At 42.1% G+C, this 15,228-nt stretch overlaps 1 protein-coding gene across 1 annotated transcript in view; it reads left to right on the top strand.

The window, feature by feature from the left end:
* The first annotated feature begins 383 nt into the window (after positions 1–383).
* SURF6 (surfeit 6) overlaps positions 384–15,228 on the top strand; it is a 30,299-nt gene continuing 15,454 nt past the window's right edge. The window contains exons 1-3 of the mRNA XM_063431554.1: positions 384–442; positions 2,289–2,389; positions 3,500–3,649. Coding sequence (XP_063287624.1) covers positions 2,296–2,389; positions 3,500–3,649 — 244 coding nt within the window. The 5' untranslated portion in view covers positions 384–442; positions 2,289–2,295. The remainder of the gene's footprint in view (positions 443–2,288; positions 2,390–3,499; positions 3,650–15,228) is intronic.

The raw sequence follows: 15,228 nt of genomic DNA, 5'->3' as shown, positions 1-15,228 counted from the left end.
AATAAGAGAGCTGTCCAAAGGTAATTCCAGATGTTTTTGAACTACATATCCCATGGTTCTTTTCAGGCTCCCCTGCACTAAGCTGTAGTGGTTATGGTGGCTTAAGTGTCCCTTTATACATATTGTGGAAACACAATAACAACATATTTCTGCAGAACTGAGAGACTCTTTGTTACAAGCCACAGAAGCTGGTTGCCTGGAAACAGCGGAACTGCCCCAGTTTCTTTGCAATCAGTGCTAAACCTCCACGATCCCAGCATGCCGCGCGAGTCGGACTCTCTTTCCAACCATAGAGCGCCAGGCAGTCAGACCCAAGCAATCCGTCGCGGATTGAACGATCGGAGGCGATCCGTGCGGGCTGCGGACAGTCGCGCTCTGCGTTCGCTTGCTTCCGTCTGGGAGCCCACGTGTTGCAGGAGCAGAACGTGGTCCAGGAAGTCAGGTAAGAGCCCATTCCTTGTGCATTTCATGTAAGAGAATATAACACGTGGGATATCTAACATTTATCTGCTTTCCATGAAGGTGAATGATTAAAGTCAGCATGCACAGAATAAATGGGAGAACACTCCTTTATATTTATTTTTATTTATTTTCCCCATGCTGTGTCATTTAACCAATCACACAGACATTGTGCATTTAAAATGTATTCTCATTTGAAGAGTTAAGAGTTGAGGTTAACAGTTTTTATATATTTTTTAATATGTAATATAATAGAGCATCCCTCAAGTCACATACTTTTACCATTTTTGAGAAGATTTCCACATAGAATAGCCAGATCCTCCATGTTTCTTTTGACATGTATAAATTATTAGATCCACTTCCTGCATGGTGTGAATTCTGCACATTGCAGGGCAACACTTTTCTGATATTGGCAATAAGTGTTTACAAGTGATGTGTGACCAGGAACATGTGGTGAATTTTACCACATTGTAGATTGTCGGTGGGGTTTATTAACAAAAAAAAAAAACAACAACCCACAATAAATTGTAATATTTAGGATGAAATTGTCATGCTGGCTTCGACCATAGCGGAGCTGAGAATATTTCCAGAATTTGGCGATCTGGTTTTCACATCACCACATGGATTGTGGAATTTAGCCAATATAATGACTACAGCTTAGTGAAATGTCTCTACACGCCTTCCCTCTGTTTAGCAAACAATTAACAATCTGATTAGCTGTGACTACAACTAAGATGAATCCTACCAGACCAGCTTTTTAGTTAGTTTCCTATTTACCCGTCTTTTTGTTAATCTAGCTTCTGTTTCATAAAAGAGATTATGTACTAAACAGCAATAAGTAAACTTTCAAGAATCATAACCAATGCAGAGCGTTGTAGTGGTTATGGTGCCAGGAGTGCACATCTACTCCCATTGTAAGTAGTTAAATCATGTTCGTCTGGTTTGACTTCTGAAATGGCATCCACCAGGCACCACTCCTTGTCTTCACTATTTCCTATGGAGAGCTTGAAGCTCCTAAGCAGGAGCTTCCTTTGGCTCTGCTGAACTAAGCCTTTCAATGCAGGATTGACTCAGTGGCTGAGAGTGTCAGCTGCACCACCGGACTTAGCTCAGACCTAGAGCATCTGGCTCTCTGGATGACATAGATGATGCAGGAAGTAGCGTCCGGCGATTCTCCAGTTAGAAGTCAAGACGTTTTAAAATAAGACAATCCTGGTACCATAACGGCTACAGTACACCTAGAAAATTGTAAAGATGTAATTTTTTAATTGATATTTGGTGGTATAAAAGTACCGTAACAGTGTGTTATAAGGCAGCATCCATACTATGGCTGCTGTCCCTTACATACAGCCTCATTCACAATGTTTTAGTATCAGTTGAGTTACAGTCTCCCGGGAGAGCCTTCCATAATGCGAATGCGGTGTGCACGTGCTGCATGCATAACAGCGACAAAATCGATACAAGCCAACCCACATTGAAGTGTTCCAGGCCTGGTGGGCTGTCTTGTAGCGGCAGCGATATTTTTGCAAATTGCTTAAACATGAGAGGGAGTTCACAGTTCTCTAAACACCATGCAGTTGGCAGTGATACAAATTGGCTTTGCTTCTTAGACTGACTATTTAAAAATGGTTTGTAATTTTTTATTTTGCACGAAACAACGCCTTATGTCAGTAAGCGATTTCTTGCTATAATGGCTCCCAGGAATTATTGACTCTTAAACTTATACCTTTCAATAACAATGGCATCAATTATGTGAAATGGTATTAAAATTTATAACCGTGTGTATGCTTTGAGATTTATGGATCATGAATATATATGCCATGTTTTAGGTGAATAATGGCGTCTTTATTGAAGAAGGATTCCTATATCCAAAGTCTGGGAAAGAAAGTATGCGTGCAACAAAATACAGAGTTCCGGAAACGGAAACAAGGTGAGGACCGGCCACATATACACCGTGCCATCATTCAGTTCCCTTTCTAGGGGCTGCTCTGTGTTTTCACTAATCCCCATGTAACCGTGCCGTTCCCACACACATTGATTGAGATTTATTTTATCCTCCAAGCTCGATGATAGCCAGCCTTTAGCATTCTAGCATTACCAGGACTACGTTTCTGCTGGTGCACAGTTGACCAGCTGGTTAGCTGTAGTTCATCTACCATTCCCCTAGACAACTGAAGTCTAATATGCCTATTTAGCACACAATACAAAAGCAAGCCCCTTGTTTTAACAGAAATAAACAAAAAAACAAAAAATAACTTTATAATAGTAATAGTAATTTGGTCCCCCTAGTGGAGACTTTTTTTTTTCTTCTGTATCTGCCATTCCATCTGTTAGCAAGTATGTGTAGACATTGAAATGGGTATTCTAAGATACACCACAGTCTTTGCCCAAAATACCTAAATATTAAAGGAACACTATAGGGTCAGAAACACAAACATGTACTCCTGACCTTATAATGTTAAAACCACCATCTGCCCTGCCCCCCTTGCCCTCCCTAAATATAGTAACATCTTAACTTTATTCCAGGCTGCTGCTGCTGGCTCTGCCTCCTTGGCTGACATCATCAGAAGTGTTGCTCAATACCAATAACAATGCTTTCCCATAGTAAAGCATTGGATTGGCTTAGCTTGTCAAGGAGTCAGATCAGGGGCAGAGCCAGCACAAGCCAACACAACCAGCATCTCCTCATAAGAATGCATTAAATCAATGAACGTCTATGAGGAAGGTTCAGTGTCTGCATGCAGATGGTGGAGAAACTGAATGTCCATCACACTGTGCAGCACTGCCCCAGTAAGCACCTCTAGCAGCCATCTGAGGAGTGGCCAGTGGAGGTATTCCTATGCTGTAATGTAAACACTGCATTTTCTCTGAAAATACAGTGTTTACAGCAAAAGGTCTGAAGGTAATGATTCTATTCACCAGAACAAATACAATAAACTGTAGTTGTTATGGTGACTATAGTGTCCCTTCAAGAACCAAACTGTGCCACAGTTTCTCATTATTTATGTTTTTGTTTTGTTTCTTCCTTTGTAACTCCTAGTTAACAGGGATGGCACAGATGAACAACCCCAGCCCAAGAAGAAGAAGAAAACAAGATCACGAAAATCTGGTGGGAAGGCGATACAGGACAGGGAAGCACAGGGCACTGTTCCAATTTCATCTCTACACGGTTCCAAAACACAGGATTCAGGTAAGCGGCAATGTCATGGTAGGAATGAAAAATATGTTGTGACTGCTAATGCTTGTGAGCTACGGTTTCAAATTTACTTTGTAGGGTGTAGGTGTTGGTGCAATTTCCCATAGCGTATCCAGTGAAACACAGCATTGCAGTAATTATTCTATAATTATTTCAGTAATGCACGGCATGCTTCACACACAAAAAAAGCTAAATATTTTAGCTTCACAAAAAAAGCAAACTTTATGATTATTGACCAGTTTTTCTTTAAAACAACAAATTGCAAATTAGTAAACTAAAAATTACAAGATAATTGTCATTTTTTTAATTTTGATTTTCAAAAGCTTATTGAAACAGCAAGTCACAGACAGTAAATGCATAAGTAATATATAGCACAAGGAGTCAGCTGTAGTTGTACAGAGATGAGACAAATACATCAAATATGTCTAGATTTAAAAAGAAGTAAATTAAAGGAGACCACACTTACCAGGCTACCAAGGTGCATCGGATCCGGGGGGAAGGTCAGACCCCACGTCAAATATGTCAAATAAAGTGATGGTCCAGGCACCCAAGTAGATAGCAAATCAGCAGCTTTATTGGAGCAAACACAGAGCAGAGCAACGTTTTGACCCGACCAGGTCTTTGTCAAGCTTTATAGATTTAAAAAGAAAACCACAGAATGAAAACATACTGCAGTTTGGGCAGCGGGCGATAAAAAGGTGTTATATTTTTGTTACTTGGCATCTTCTAATTTATGCAGAAAATGCACAAGGATAAAATATCGAAATATAAAAGTATTCTGTTTATTTCAAACTACTCAAATGTTTAATTTGACAGCGAGCGGTGTAATAGAAACGGCTGTGACGGCAGATAAGAACCATTCAGCCCATCTAGTCTGCCCAATTTTCTAAATACTTTCATTAGTCTCTGGCCTTATCTTATAGTTAGGATAGCCTTATGCATATCCCACGCATGCTTAAACTCCGTTACTGTGTTAACCTCTACCACTTCAGCTGGACGCCTATTCCATGCATCCACTACCCTCTCAGTAAAGTAATACTTCCTGGTATTATTTTTAAACCTTGTGTTATAATAAAATATTCAGGATCCAACCCTTGTCCAAACTCCATTAATTTAATAAAACAGTACAAATATTAATAACTAAATATAAAATAATTGCACCAAAAGGATCAAATGTCAACACATGCCCACTTATTTCTGCTTTTAATAAGCGGTCTCATGGTCATCTAGGCGTTTTGTGAAGGCAACGGGGAGCCCCGTGATTTTGTTAGTTATCTATATGGTATTATCAAGTGATCACAGCTGATGTTGTGATAGCCTGATAGTCACCTGGGCATCTGACCTCTCTTTCTAAAGATGTGTCTACATGGGAGTTCTAAAGTAATTTTTAGGTAGCTGAACACCCTAAAAGTCACCTGATAGGTGATTGGAATTATTATGACAATCACCTGCTACATAGAATGGCATAAAACTCCTAATTTGGTAGATTAATTCCCTCTTTCATATGAGAGGGCTGTGTGTCTGCGTAGGCTGTGCAACCTGCGGCCCCCCAGATGTTGCTGAACTACAACTCCCATGATTCCCTGGCTATCTGTTTAATTGAAAGAATAATGGGAGTTGTAGTTCAGCAACATCTGGGTGGGCGCAGGATGGACAGGCCTGTAATCAGTGTAAATTCGGTGTGGAAAAAAAAGTGATTGCAATGTTAATGGCAGTCACCTGCCAATGACATGTTTGTTAAACCCCATAATCCTTAAAGTGGTACCCTCTTTTTCTAAAATAGAAAAGGGTGAGTATTTTCACCGACACAGGAAATGGAGCTGACTTAAGCTCCTCCTTGGTTCAAAGAAAGTCAGGCGTAGGAAAAATACATAACTTTCTTATGTTTTAAAGAAAACTAGATCAGAAATAAAGAAAAGAAGAACAGATTCAGAGAGAGGAAGAGAAGTGGAAACAACAGGGGAAAGATAGACTTGGCATGACAGTGCCACTTTAAAAGCGTTGTATATTTGATTCACGTTATAGCCACAAGAGGGCGCTGCACATACTCTATTGTAGCAGCTCTGTAGCTTGGTTCTTTAATCCCTTGGAAGGATTTGTAAAAATATTATTATTATAACCAGTATGTGGATATAACGTGAGATTGTAAAATCAAAAAACAAGGAACAAGCAGTTCGATTTAAAGGGATTAAGAGCTACAAAAGGAAAAGGGAATCTGTGATTGGCTAGAATCTTACATTTATATTTAACATTTCTTAATATGTTAATTTTGCATCGATCGCATGGCCATGAGCATTTAGTTTAGGAAGGGGTCTCCGGCATTATTTGTGGTGTTAGCGGATGATTGGGCTGTCTCTGCTCTTTTCTAGTGTGTGTGCTTGTTTATAGAAGTTACACAGATTTTTTCCTGGATCCTGTCTTTTTTTTCGTCCCTACAATAAATGCTAGTGGCTTGTGAGGGCAGCTTAATTTGATACGTGTACACGAGGCAGTTGAGGTACTAAGATTTCTCCACTATGGCTTGCTTCCTTGACAAACTGATTCACCCCTTGGCTACCAAGTTCACTTTCTTAAAAAAAAAAACAACAACAAAAAAACCCCAAGAATTATGCGATAAATGGCTAGCACATAGTCACAGTATAAAGCAGCAACTTCATACATACATACATACATACATTGCTATTCAGGGATACCACAAAATAACATTTATGTTAATTTACACAATTTGACATTTTCAATTTAATTTATTTTTCCATCATTTTATTATTTACAGAAAAAGTGAGGAGAAATGTTGTACGACATAGTTTGATGTCCATAATCTTGCGAGGGCGCACATCATTCTGCTATATTGTATTTTATTTTTCAGGGTTTTCAGAATAGCTCTGTGTATTCTGGAATTCATTAAGTAAATCAGCCTTTAGTACGTCCATTGAAAGGCTGTGGCCTGTACCTTACTTTAAACCACTATATTTGTACCGTACTCTGCCTCTCAACAGATACGTTGTGTCAACCAGCATATCTCTCGAGCTTTTATAGAATGGTTTTACAGTCTTCTCTGGAACAGTTTTATGTTTCATTAGTAAGACAAGAACATTCTGTTTACTAGCAACTAGTAGGAGACGGCGTGTTTGAAAACAATTCGAAAGATACACCACTGATGACTTCATCTGCCAGAAGATGAATAGGTGGGGGCTGGATGCAATTTAAGTTCTTTTTTTCACGTGCCTGGGTACTTGAAGCCTGGTATAATGTATCATCCAGGTGTCTCGGCCCCTACTTGCTGTCCAGGTTTCGGTTAAATGAGAAGAACGCTGATAAAATGGTAATACCAGTAACTTCTCACACAGACTTCAGAACTACCATAATGCTCTGCTTTAAAAAAAAAAAAATGAAAAGAAAGTGAAAGACTGTTATTACACAGGAAGTGTCAGGATACCTGTAATTTTTGCCCAGACTGGGGCTCAACTTGAGGACGTCCTCCATGTGCAGGGAGACGGTCCTCATGGTCCTCTCTCTCTCCTCAGCGGTTCTGACACCTGGTGCTGTAGCCCTGTCCCTTTTTTGTGACACAGCGAATGCCTGCTGACGTTTTGACATCAATGACGTCACAGCCCGCCAAACCTTTTTAATTTGACCGTTTTGGGGGCATGGTTACAAAATTAAAGAGGCATAATATATAAAGTCTCTGAGGGCCTAGGTCATTATGCTGTTGTGGTTCTCATTTTTGGTTTCCAATAGCGCGTTGTATTCTCTGTACATTTCTGGTTATTGGATCTTGGCTTTTTTGACCATTCTCCATTCTGCAATCCTGTGACTTGACTGTTGTACATCTCTTCCCTAATCCCTGGTTTCCATGACTCGTCTTGTCCCTTACTATTCTCTGTCTATCAAACATAAATCACGGCTACTCTGCGTGTTGGGTCACTTAGTAATCATGACAAGAAGAAGCACACAGATCCCTTCCAGTCCAGGAAGGACTTTCACTTATTGGGCTCCTTTTAATTCTGGTCCATTGATTTGTTTCTTATTATCTGTCCAGCTGGGTATTATGGGATATTTAGTTTTTACCAGCAGCTGCAGATCTTCTCATCAGATTACATTTGTTAGACTTCTTATTAAGCTGCTACCAGCCGGTTTGTGCAGTCATGTCCAAAGGTTTTGTGAATACACTGTGCGCAACAATGTCGCAAGCCACCTGCCGAACAGCTGTGGTTTGAGAGAAGTAGATACTTGTGCATTATTTATGCGCTATACTCTGAACTTGGACGGCAAGGAGCAATTAAAGTCTTTATGCAATATGTAAGACTTCATGTATTTCTGGCAGGTAATTCCATTTATAGTGGCTCTGTGCAGACAGACAGTCCAGGGAACTTCATGCACCACTAGCTGTATGATGAGAAGTTGTTCTGGTAGCTTGGAGTGTCCATTTAAAGCATTATCACTCTGTGGATTTTGGCTTTAGATTAGTCTTTTTTTTTTTTTTTTTGTCCTTTTATTTTCCCTTGTTTTTTTTGTTTAAAAAAAATAAAATAAAAAATAATAAAAAAAAAATTCACCAGAGATAGATAGATAGATAGATGTGTGTGTATGTGTGTGTGTGTAGTTCCTACTTTTATTTATATATATATATATATATATATGTATATATAATGTATGTATATGAAAAAGTAGGGACTACTTTTTCCTATGGGGAGTGTGATCTTCGGCAATGGGCGCAGCTTAAGCAAAGTTCTGTTTCAGTTGCCAGGGTAATCTACCCACAATTCATCAGTCAAAAGACCGACATGGACAGAGGAGAACAAAATGGCTGCACCCAGGTAGAGATCTGGCGCGAGGAAAAAAAAAAAAAGATAATAAATATAAATAACGGCAAGGTGGTAGTATAATCATTTATATATGTGGTATAAGGAAAGGTAAGAAAATGACTGCCATTTTACTAAATGCACATTAATTATTAGACTATTTGGTTAGCTGCACAGCCAGTTTTTAGCTTTTTTTGTAATGCTTTTGTTCTCTTCTCTTTTACTCCTTTCTCCTGACCTAAACAGCATTATCCAGACAAGCACAATGTTTTGTTTGTTTTGCAATTAAACCTGCACTGTCTGAGCTAAAATATCAGCAAACGTCATTCTGTATGAGTAGGGGGAGGGGAATGTCTCTTCCCAACAACAAAAGATGTAAATGATAACTTCTATATTTGTGCGTGTGGATGGGAAATGGAAAACAGCGGCTAGACAATGCGTGATATTAATACCTTTCAATGCACACACGGAATAACGCACATTATAGGGACTTTTTATTTATCAATTGTCTATTCATTAAAGGGACACTATAGGCACTTTAACAACTTGATTTTAATGAAGTTGTTATAGTGTCTGTGGTCATGAGAGGGGACTAGTTACAAGTTACAAACTACTCCTCTGTGCCTGAGAGAGTCAGGAACTGAATTAAGTCAATTATCTCCAGGCACAGAAAAACATACAATATTACAAAACCCCCCAAATACCTTTTAAAAATAAAAAAAACATAAAAAACCCACAAAAGTTACATCCCCTGATAGCCCCGATCTGGGTGACCAACATATCCAAAATTCAACCAGATCAAATTAGGGGTTCGGAATTTCCCTTGAAGTCTCAAGTTTGACCGACCGTGCACTTGGTCCTATACCCAAAACAGTTCCATGAAATCAGTGTTAACGGTCGGTCAAGAACGGAATCTATAGTTCTACCCTGGAGCTTGTTAACCTTGTTCGTGGAAACATTTCCACCGAACAGTGCCCTTCTAAGTCGTATAGTACCGAACGCAGGTGATGATGAAAATCCAGCGGTGTTCGGTAGTTTCTGTGTCTGTTTTCAGTTCCATGAACTCGACGACCAAACACCGCTGCCTGTGTTCATGCAAACAAGATGGCCGCCACCTCGTGGTAGTTCATGTGAACAGCGGCCACCCATATGAACAATTAGAACCCTGCAGTGGAACGTGCTACAAACTATCAATTAGGCTTAACATGCTCCCAGGTGGTCCATGGAGAAAGGGCACGAACCAAGCCAATGTCAGGATCGGGACAGGGATCCAACACGCAGAGTACAAACAGTAGCCAGATACGTATACCGGACCTTAGAATGGCCGGACTAACGTAAGTAGTACCGTATAGAATGGTCAAAGACAAGCCGAGGTCGAGGGTAACAGAAGACAGGTAAGCGAGAGACAAGCCGAATCAAGGGTAACAGAGATAAGCAGAGTAAGGTAAACAAGCCGGGTCAAAACCAAAAGGGACAATAGAATACACAAGCACTGAGTGACTAGAACAAGCTAGAACCACGACAGGGCAATGAGCTAATGAAGGAAGCTCTGTTAAATACCCTGTTCAGAGCAATAACCACGCCTCCGAGGCGTCCTGATTGGTCCTGCAGCAATTGACTGACAGGTCGTTCCGGGGGAGTGTCCTGATGACTACTTCCTGCCTAGATGCTGTAAAAGGCAGTCACTCCCTCGCGGCCGGCCTTGCATGACCGGATAGACTGCGGGGAAGGGAGTCATCAGACCATCTGAATGGTGGAACAGCTAAGTCTCTACCTCTTTTGGAGGTAGAGACCACAGGTACCCTGACAGTACCCCCCCTCTCAGATACGCCCACCGGGCGGAATGAACCGGGACGAGATGGGAAGCGAGAGTGATACGCCCTGCGGAGACGGGGAGCATGAACATCCTCCTGAGGTACCCAACTCCTCTCCTCAGGACCATATCCCTTCCAATCAACCAGATATTGTACTCTCCCCCGGGAGATTCGAGAATCAATAATAGAGTTGACCTCATACTCCTCCTGACCCTCCACCTGAACGGAGCGAGGAGGGGCTATTGTGGAGGAAAATCTGTTACATATGAGTGGTTTCAGCAATGAAACGTGAAACGAGTTCGGAATGCGTAAGGTATTAGGAAGAGCTAAACGATACGCAACCGGATTGATACGGGTCAGCACCCTGTAGGGTCCAATATACCGAGGAGCGAACTTCATGGAGGGCACTTTTAAACGGATGTTCCTCGTGCTCAGCCATACCCTATCACCTGGAACAAAGACCGGAGCCGCCCTTCTACGTTTATCAGCGTGTTTCTTGACCAACATAGAGTTGTGCACAAGGATTTGTCGAGTTTGATCCCACAACTTCCTCAAATTGGCAACATGAACATCAACCGACGGCACCCCCTGGGAAGGAGAATCCGAAGGAAGAATAGACGGATGAAAACCATAATTCATGAAGAAGGGGCTTGAATGAGTAGAATCGCAAACGAGATTGTTGTGTGCAAACTCCGCCCAAGGAATCAAACCGACCCAATCATCCTGGTGTTCAGAAACAAAGCATCGTAAATATTGTTCAATTTTCTGGTTGGTACGTTCAGCAGCTCCGTTAGACTGAGGATGATAGGCAGAAGAAAAGTTTAATTTAATACCAAGTTGAGAGCAGAAGGACCTCCAAAAGCGGGAAACAAATTGGGAGCCTCTGTCCGATACAATTTGAGAGGGTATCCCATGTAGGCGAAAAATCTCCTTGGCGAATATCTCTGCCAATTCGGGAGAAGACGGAAGTTTAGGCAGGGGAATGAAGTGTGCCATCCTAGTAAACCTGTCAACCACGGTGAGGATAACAGTCTGTCTTTTAGAGATAGGTAGATCGACAATAAAGTCCATGGCCAAACAGGACCATGGTTTCTCTGGAACCTCCAAGGGTTGCAGGAGTCCACATGGAAGCGTATGGGGTTGTTTGGTTTTAGTACAAACTTCACATGCAGCGATGAACTCCTCAACATCCCTCCGTAAAGTAGACCACCAGAAGTCCTTAGAGATCAAGGCGTAAGTTTTGCGAATACCAGGATGTCCCGCCATCTTGCTATTATGTAAACACTGTAAAAGTTCCAGTTGAAAAGCAGGAGGAACGAAATGACGACCCGCAGGGGTCTGTTTAGGTGCGAGATGTTGCAACTTAATGATCTCGGCCAGTAATGGAGAATGAATCCTGAGATTCGTATTAGCAATGATATTGCACTTCGGAACTATAGAAGAAAGAACTGGTTCAGGTACAGTAGAAGGTTCATATTGGCGAGATAATGCATCGGCTTTAGAGTTTTTAGAACCAGGTCTGTAAGTCAGTACATAATTGAAGTGAGTCAGGAATAAGGACCAACGAGCTTGTCTAGAGGATAAGCGCTTAGCCTCCCCAATATATGACAAGTTTTTGAGGTCTGTCAAAATCGTAATAGGGTGTAGGATCCCCTCCAACAAATGTCTCCACTCCTTTAAGGCTTTAATGACTGCTAACAGTTCCCTGTCTCCGATGTCATATCTGCTTTCAGCCCCAGAAAGTTTCCTGGAAAAAAAACCACACGGGTGTAATGGTTTATCTACCGCTAATCTTTGTGACAGAACCGCACCTACTCCTGTCTCAGAGGCATCGACCTCGAGTAGAAACGGCAAAGTCGTATCAGGATGGACTAATATTGGAGCAGAAGCAAAAAGTTCTTTGAGCCTCTTGAAAGCAGCGAGAGCTTCAGGAGACCACGTCTTAGTTTCTGCCCCCTGTTTGGTCATATTGGTAATGGGCGCAATAATAGACGAGTAACCCTTAATGAAGCGCCTATAATAATTGGAGAAACCAATAAACCTCTGAATAGCCTTAAGTCCCTTAGGTAATGGCCAATCTAAAATAGACTGGAGTTTGTCAGGGTCCATCTTAAAACCTTCCCCAGAAATCACGTAACCAAGAAAATCTATCTGAGACTGATCAAAGCTGCATTTTTCCAATTTACAGTATAGACCATGTTGCAGAAGTTTCTGTAATACCGCTCTGACCTGTCTATGGTGAGTTTCAATCTCCCAAGAGTGTATCAGTATGTCGTCTAGGTAGACAATGACACAATCATGTTGAAACTCCCTAAGTACCTCATTAATCAGATCCTGAAATACTGCAGGAGCATTGCAAAGTCCAAACGGCATAACTGTGTATTCATAGTGACCGTACCGAGTATTGAACGCCGTCATCCACTCGTGTCCCTGCTGGACTCTCACCAAATTATATGCCCCTCTGAGATCTAACTTGGTGAAGATTTTGGAGCCCTTAAGACGATCAAATAACTCGGTAATAAGTGGAATAGGATAGGCATTTCTGACAGTTATTTTATTCAAGCCTCGGTAATCGATACAAGGTCTCAGCGTGCCATCCTTTTTCTTAACGAAAAAGAACCCAGCCCCGGCCGGGGAAGAAGACCTCCTAATGAATCCCTTTTCTAAGTTCTCCCGAATATACTCCTCTAGAACCAAGTTTTCCTGAACAGACAAAGGATATACATGGCCCCTCGGAGGCATAGTCCCAGGTAGGAGCTTAATTTTACAATCAAATGGCCTGTGTGGCGGCAAAGAATCGGCATTCTTCTTGTCAAATACTGCCTTTAAGTCTAGGTAAAGGTCTGGTATCTGTCTTTCTGTGGACTGAATAGGAGTCTCAGGTATGTTAACATTAGCTAATGGAGAAACCTTGCATAAGCACCTATCCTGGCAACCCTGGCCCCACGAGAGTATCTCCCCTAACTCCCAATCGATAATAGGGTTATGTTTCTTCAACCATGGGTACCCCAGAACTATGGGAACGGAAGGGGATGAAATGAGCAAAAGAGATAAATTCTCCACGTGTAGGATACCAACATTTAAACTAATGGGTATGGTTTCACGAAAGATAACAGGGTCTAGTAGTGGTCTACCATCTATGGCCTCAACGGCCAAGGGTGTCTCCCTTAGCTGGGATGGGAAATTGTTCTTAATAGCAAAGGCTTGGTCGATAAAATTCTCAGCAGCACCGGAATCTATCAATGCCATAGCCCTTACTACTTCCTTCTCCCAAGTCAAGGAAACTGGTAGCAGAAGCCTGTGATCTTTATAATTAGGAGTAGAGGACAAAATAGAAACACCCAAGGCTTGTCCTCTAGAGAGACTTAGGTGCGAGCGTTTCCCGGACGGTTAGGACAGTTCGAGAGTAAATGACCCTTGGCTCCACAATACATACACAAACCCTCTCTTCTCCTGTACTGTCTTTCCTCCTCAGAGAGGCGGGTATAACCTATCTGCATAGGTTCAGGAAGCAAAGATACCGTGGAGTCAGGACTTGGAAAAGCGGGGGCTAACCTAAAAGAAGGTCTCCGGTTCCTCTCTCGAGTGTTCTGTCTCTCTCTCTTAAACGTTCATCTATACGAGAGATGAACGAAATTAAATCTTCTAAATTCTCAGGGAGTTCTCTGGTAGCAACCTCATCAAGGATTACTTCAGATAGGCCATTCAAAAATACATCCATATACGCCTGCTCATTCCACTTGACTTCTGACGCCAGAGACCTGAACTCTAGTGCATAATCCACCAGTGTTCGGTTCTCCTGTCTCAGGTGCAACAGTAATCTGGCTGCATTAACCTTTCTACCTGGAGGATCAAATGTTCTTCTAAAAGCAGCTACAAATGCGTTATAGTTATACACTAATGGGTTATCGTTCTCCCATAGTGGGTTGGCCCATCTCAGAGCTTTCTCAATAAGTAGGGTGATAATAAATCCTACCTTTGCCCTATCTGTAGGATAAGAGCGGGGTTGCAATTCAAAGTGGATACTAATTTGGTTTAAAAAACCACGACACTTCTCAGGAGCCCCACCATAGCGTACTGGGGGGGTAATGCAAGAAGAAGCACCCACTGTGGCTACCTCTAGACCTAAACTGACAGGAGAAACGGGTATTACGTATCTCCTCTGGTGGGTTATTGGCATGAGATAATAGAGCCTGTAGCGCAAGCGCCATCTGATCCATTCTGTGATCCATGGCTTCAAACCTAGGATCAGGAGAAGCCAGCTGACTGTTTGTACTTGCAGGATCCATTGGCCCTGTCGTAATGTCAGGATCGGGACAGGGATCCAACACGCAGAGTACAAACAGTAGCCAGATACGTATACCGGACCTTAGAATGGCCGGACTAACGTAAGTAGTACCGTATAGAATGGTCAAAGACAAGCCGAGGTCGAGGGTAACAGAAGACAGGTAAGCGAGAGACAAGCCGAATCAAGGGTAACAGAGATAAGCAGAGTAAGGTAAACAAGCCGGGTCAAAACCAAAAGGGATAATAGAATACACAAGCACTGAGTGACTAGAACAAGCTAGAACCACGACAGGGCAATGAGCTAATGAAGGAAGCTCTATTAAATACCCTGTTCAGAGCAGTAACCACACCTCCGAGACGTCCTGATTGGTCCTGCAGCAATTGACTGACAGGTCGATCCGGGGGAGTGTCCTGATGATGACTTCCTGCCTAGATGGTGTAAAAGGCAGTCACTCCCTCGCGGCCGGCCTTGCATGACCGGATAGACCGCGGGGAAGGGAGTCATCAGACCGTCTGAATGGTGGAACAGCTAAGTCTCTACCTCTTTTGGAGGTAGAGACCACAGGTACCCTGACAGCCAACTAACTAGTCTTTTACAGTTTTCTCTGCAGGGCCCACAGTATGTGGGCAGGAGGCTGGCAAGCAAGCTCCTCCAGGAGCTCGTGAAAAA

This window comes from Pelobates fuscus, chromosome 9 (genome assembly GCF_036172605.1).
Source record: "Pelobates fuscus isolate aPelFus1 chromosome 9, aPelFus1.pri, whole genome shotgun sequence".
In the NCBI taxonomy this organism is placed as follows: Eukaryota; Metazoa; Chordata; class Amphibia; order Anura; family Pelobatidae; genus Pelobates; species Pelobates fuscus.
The sequence above is the reverse complement of the archived record's forward strand: the minus strand, read 5'-3'. Positions and strand labels throughout refer to the sequence as shown.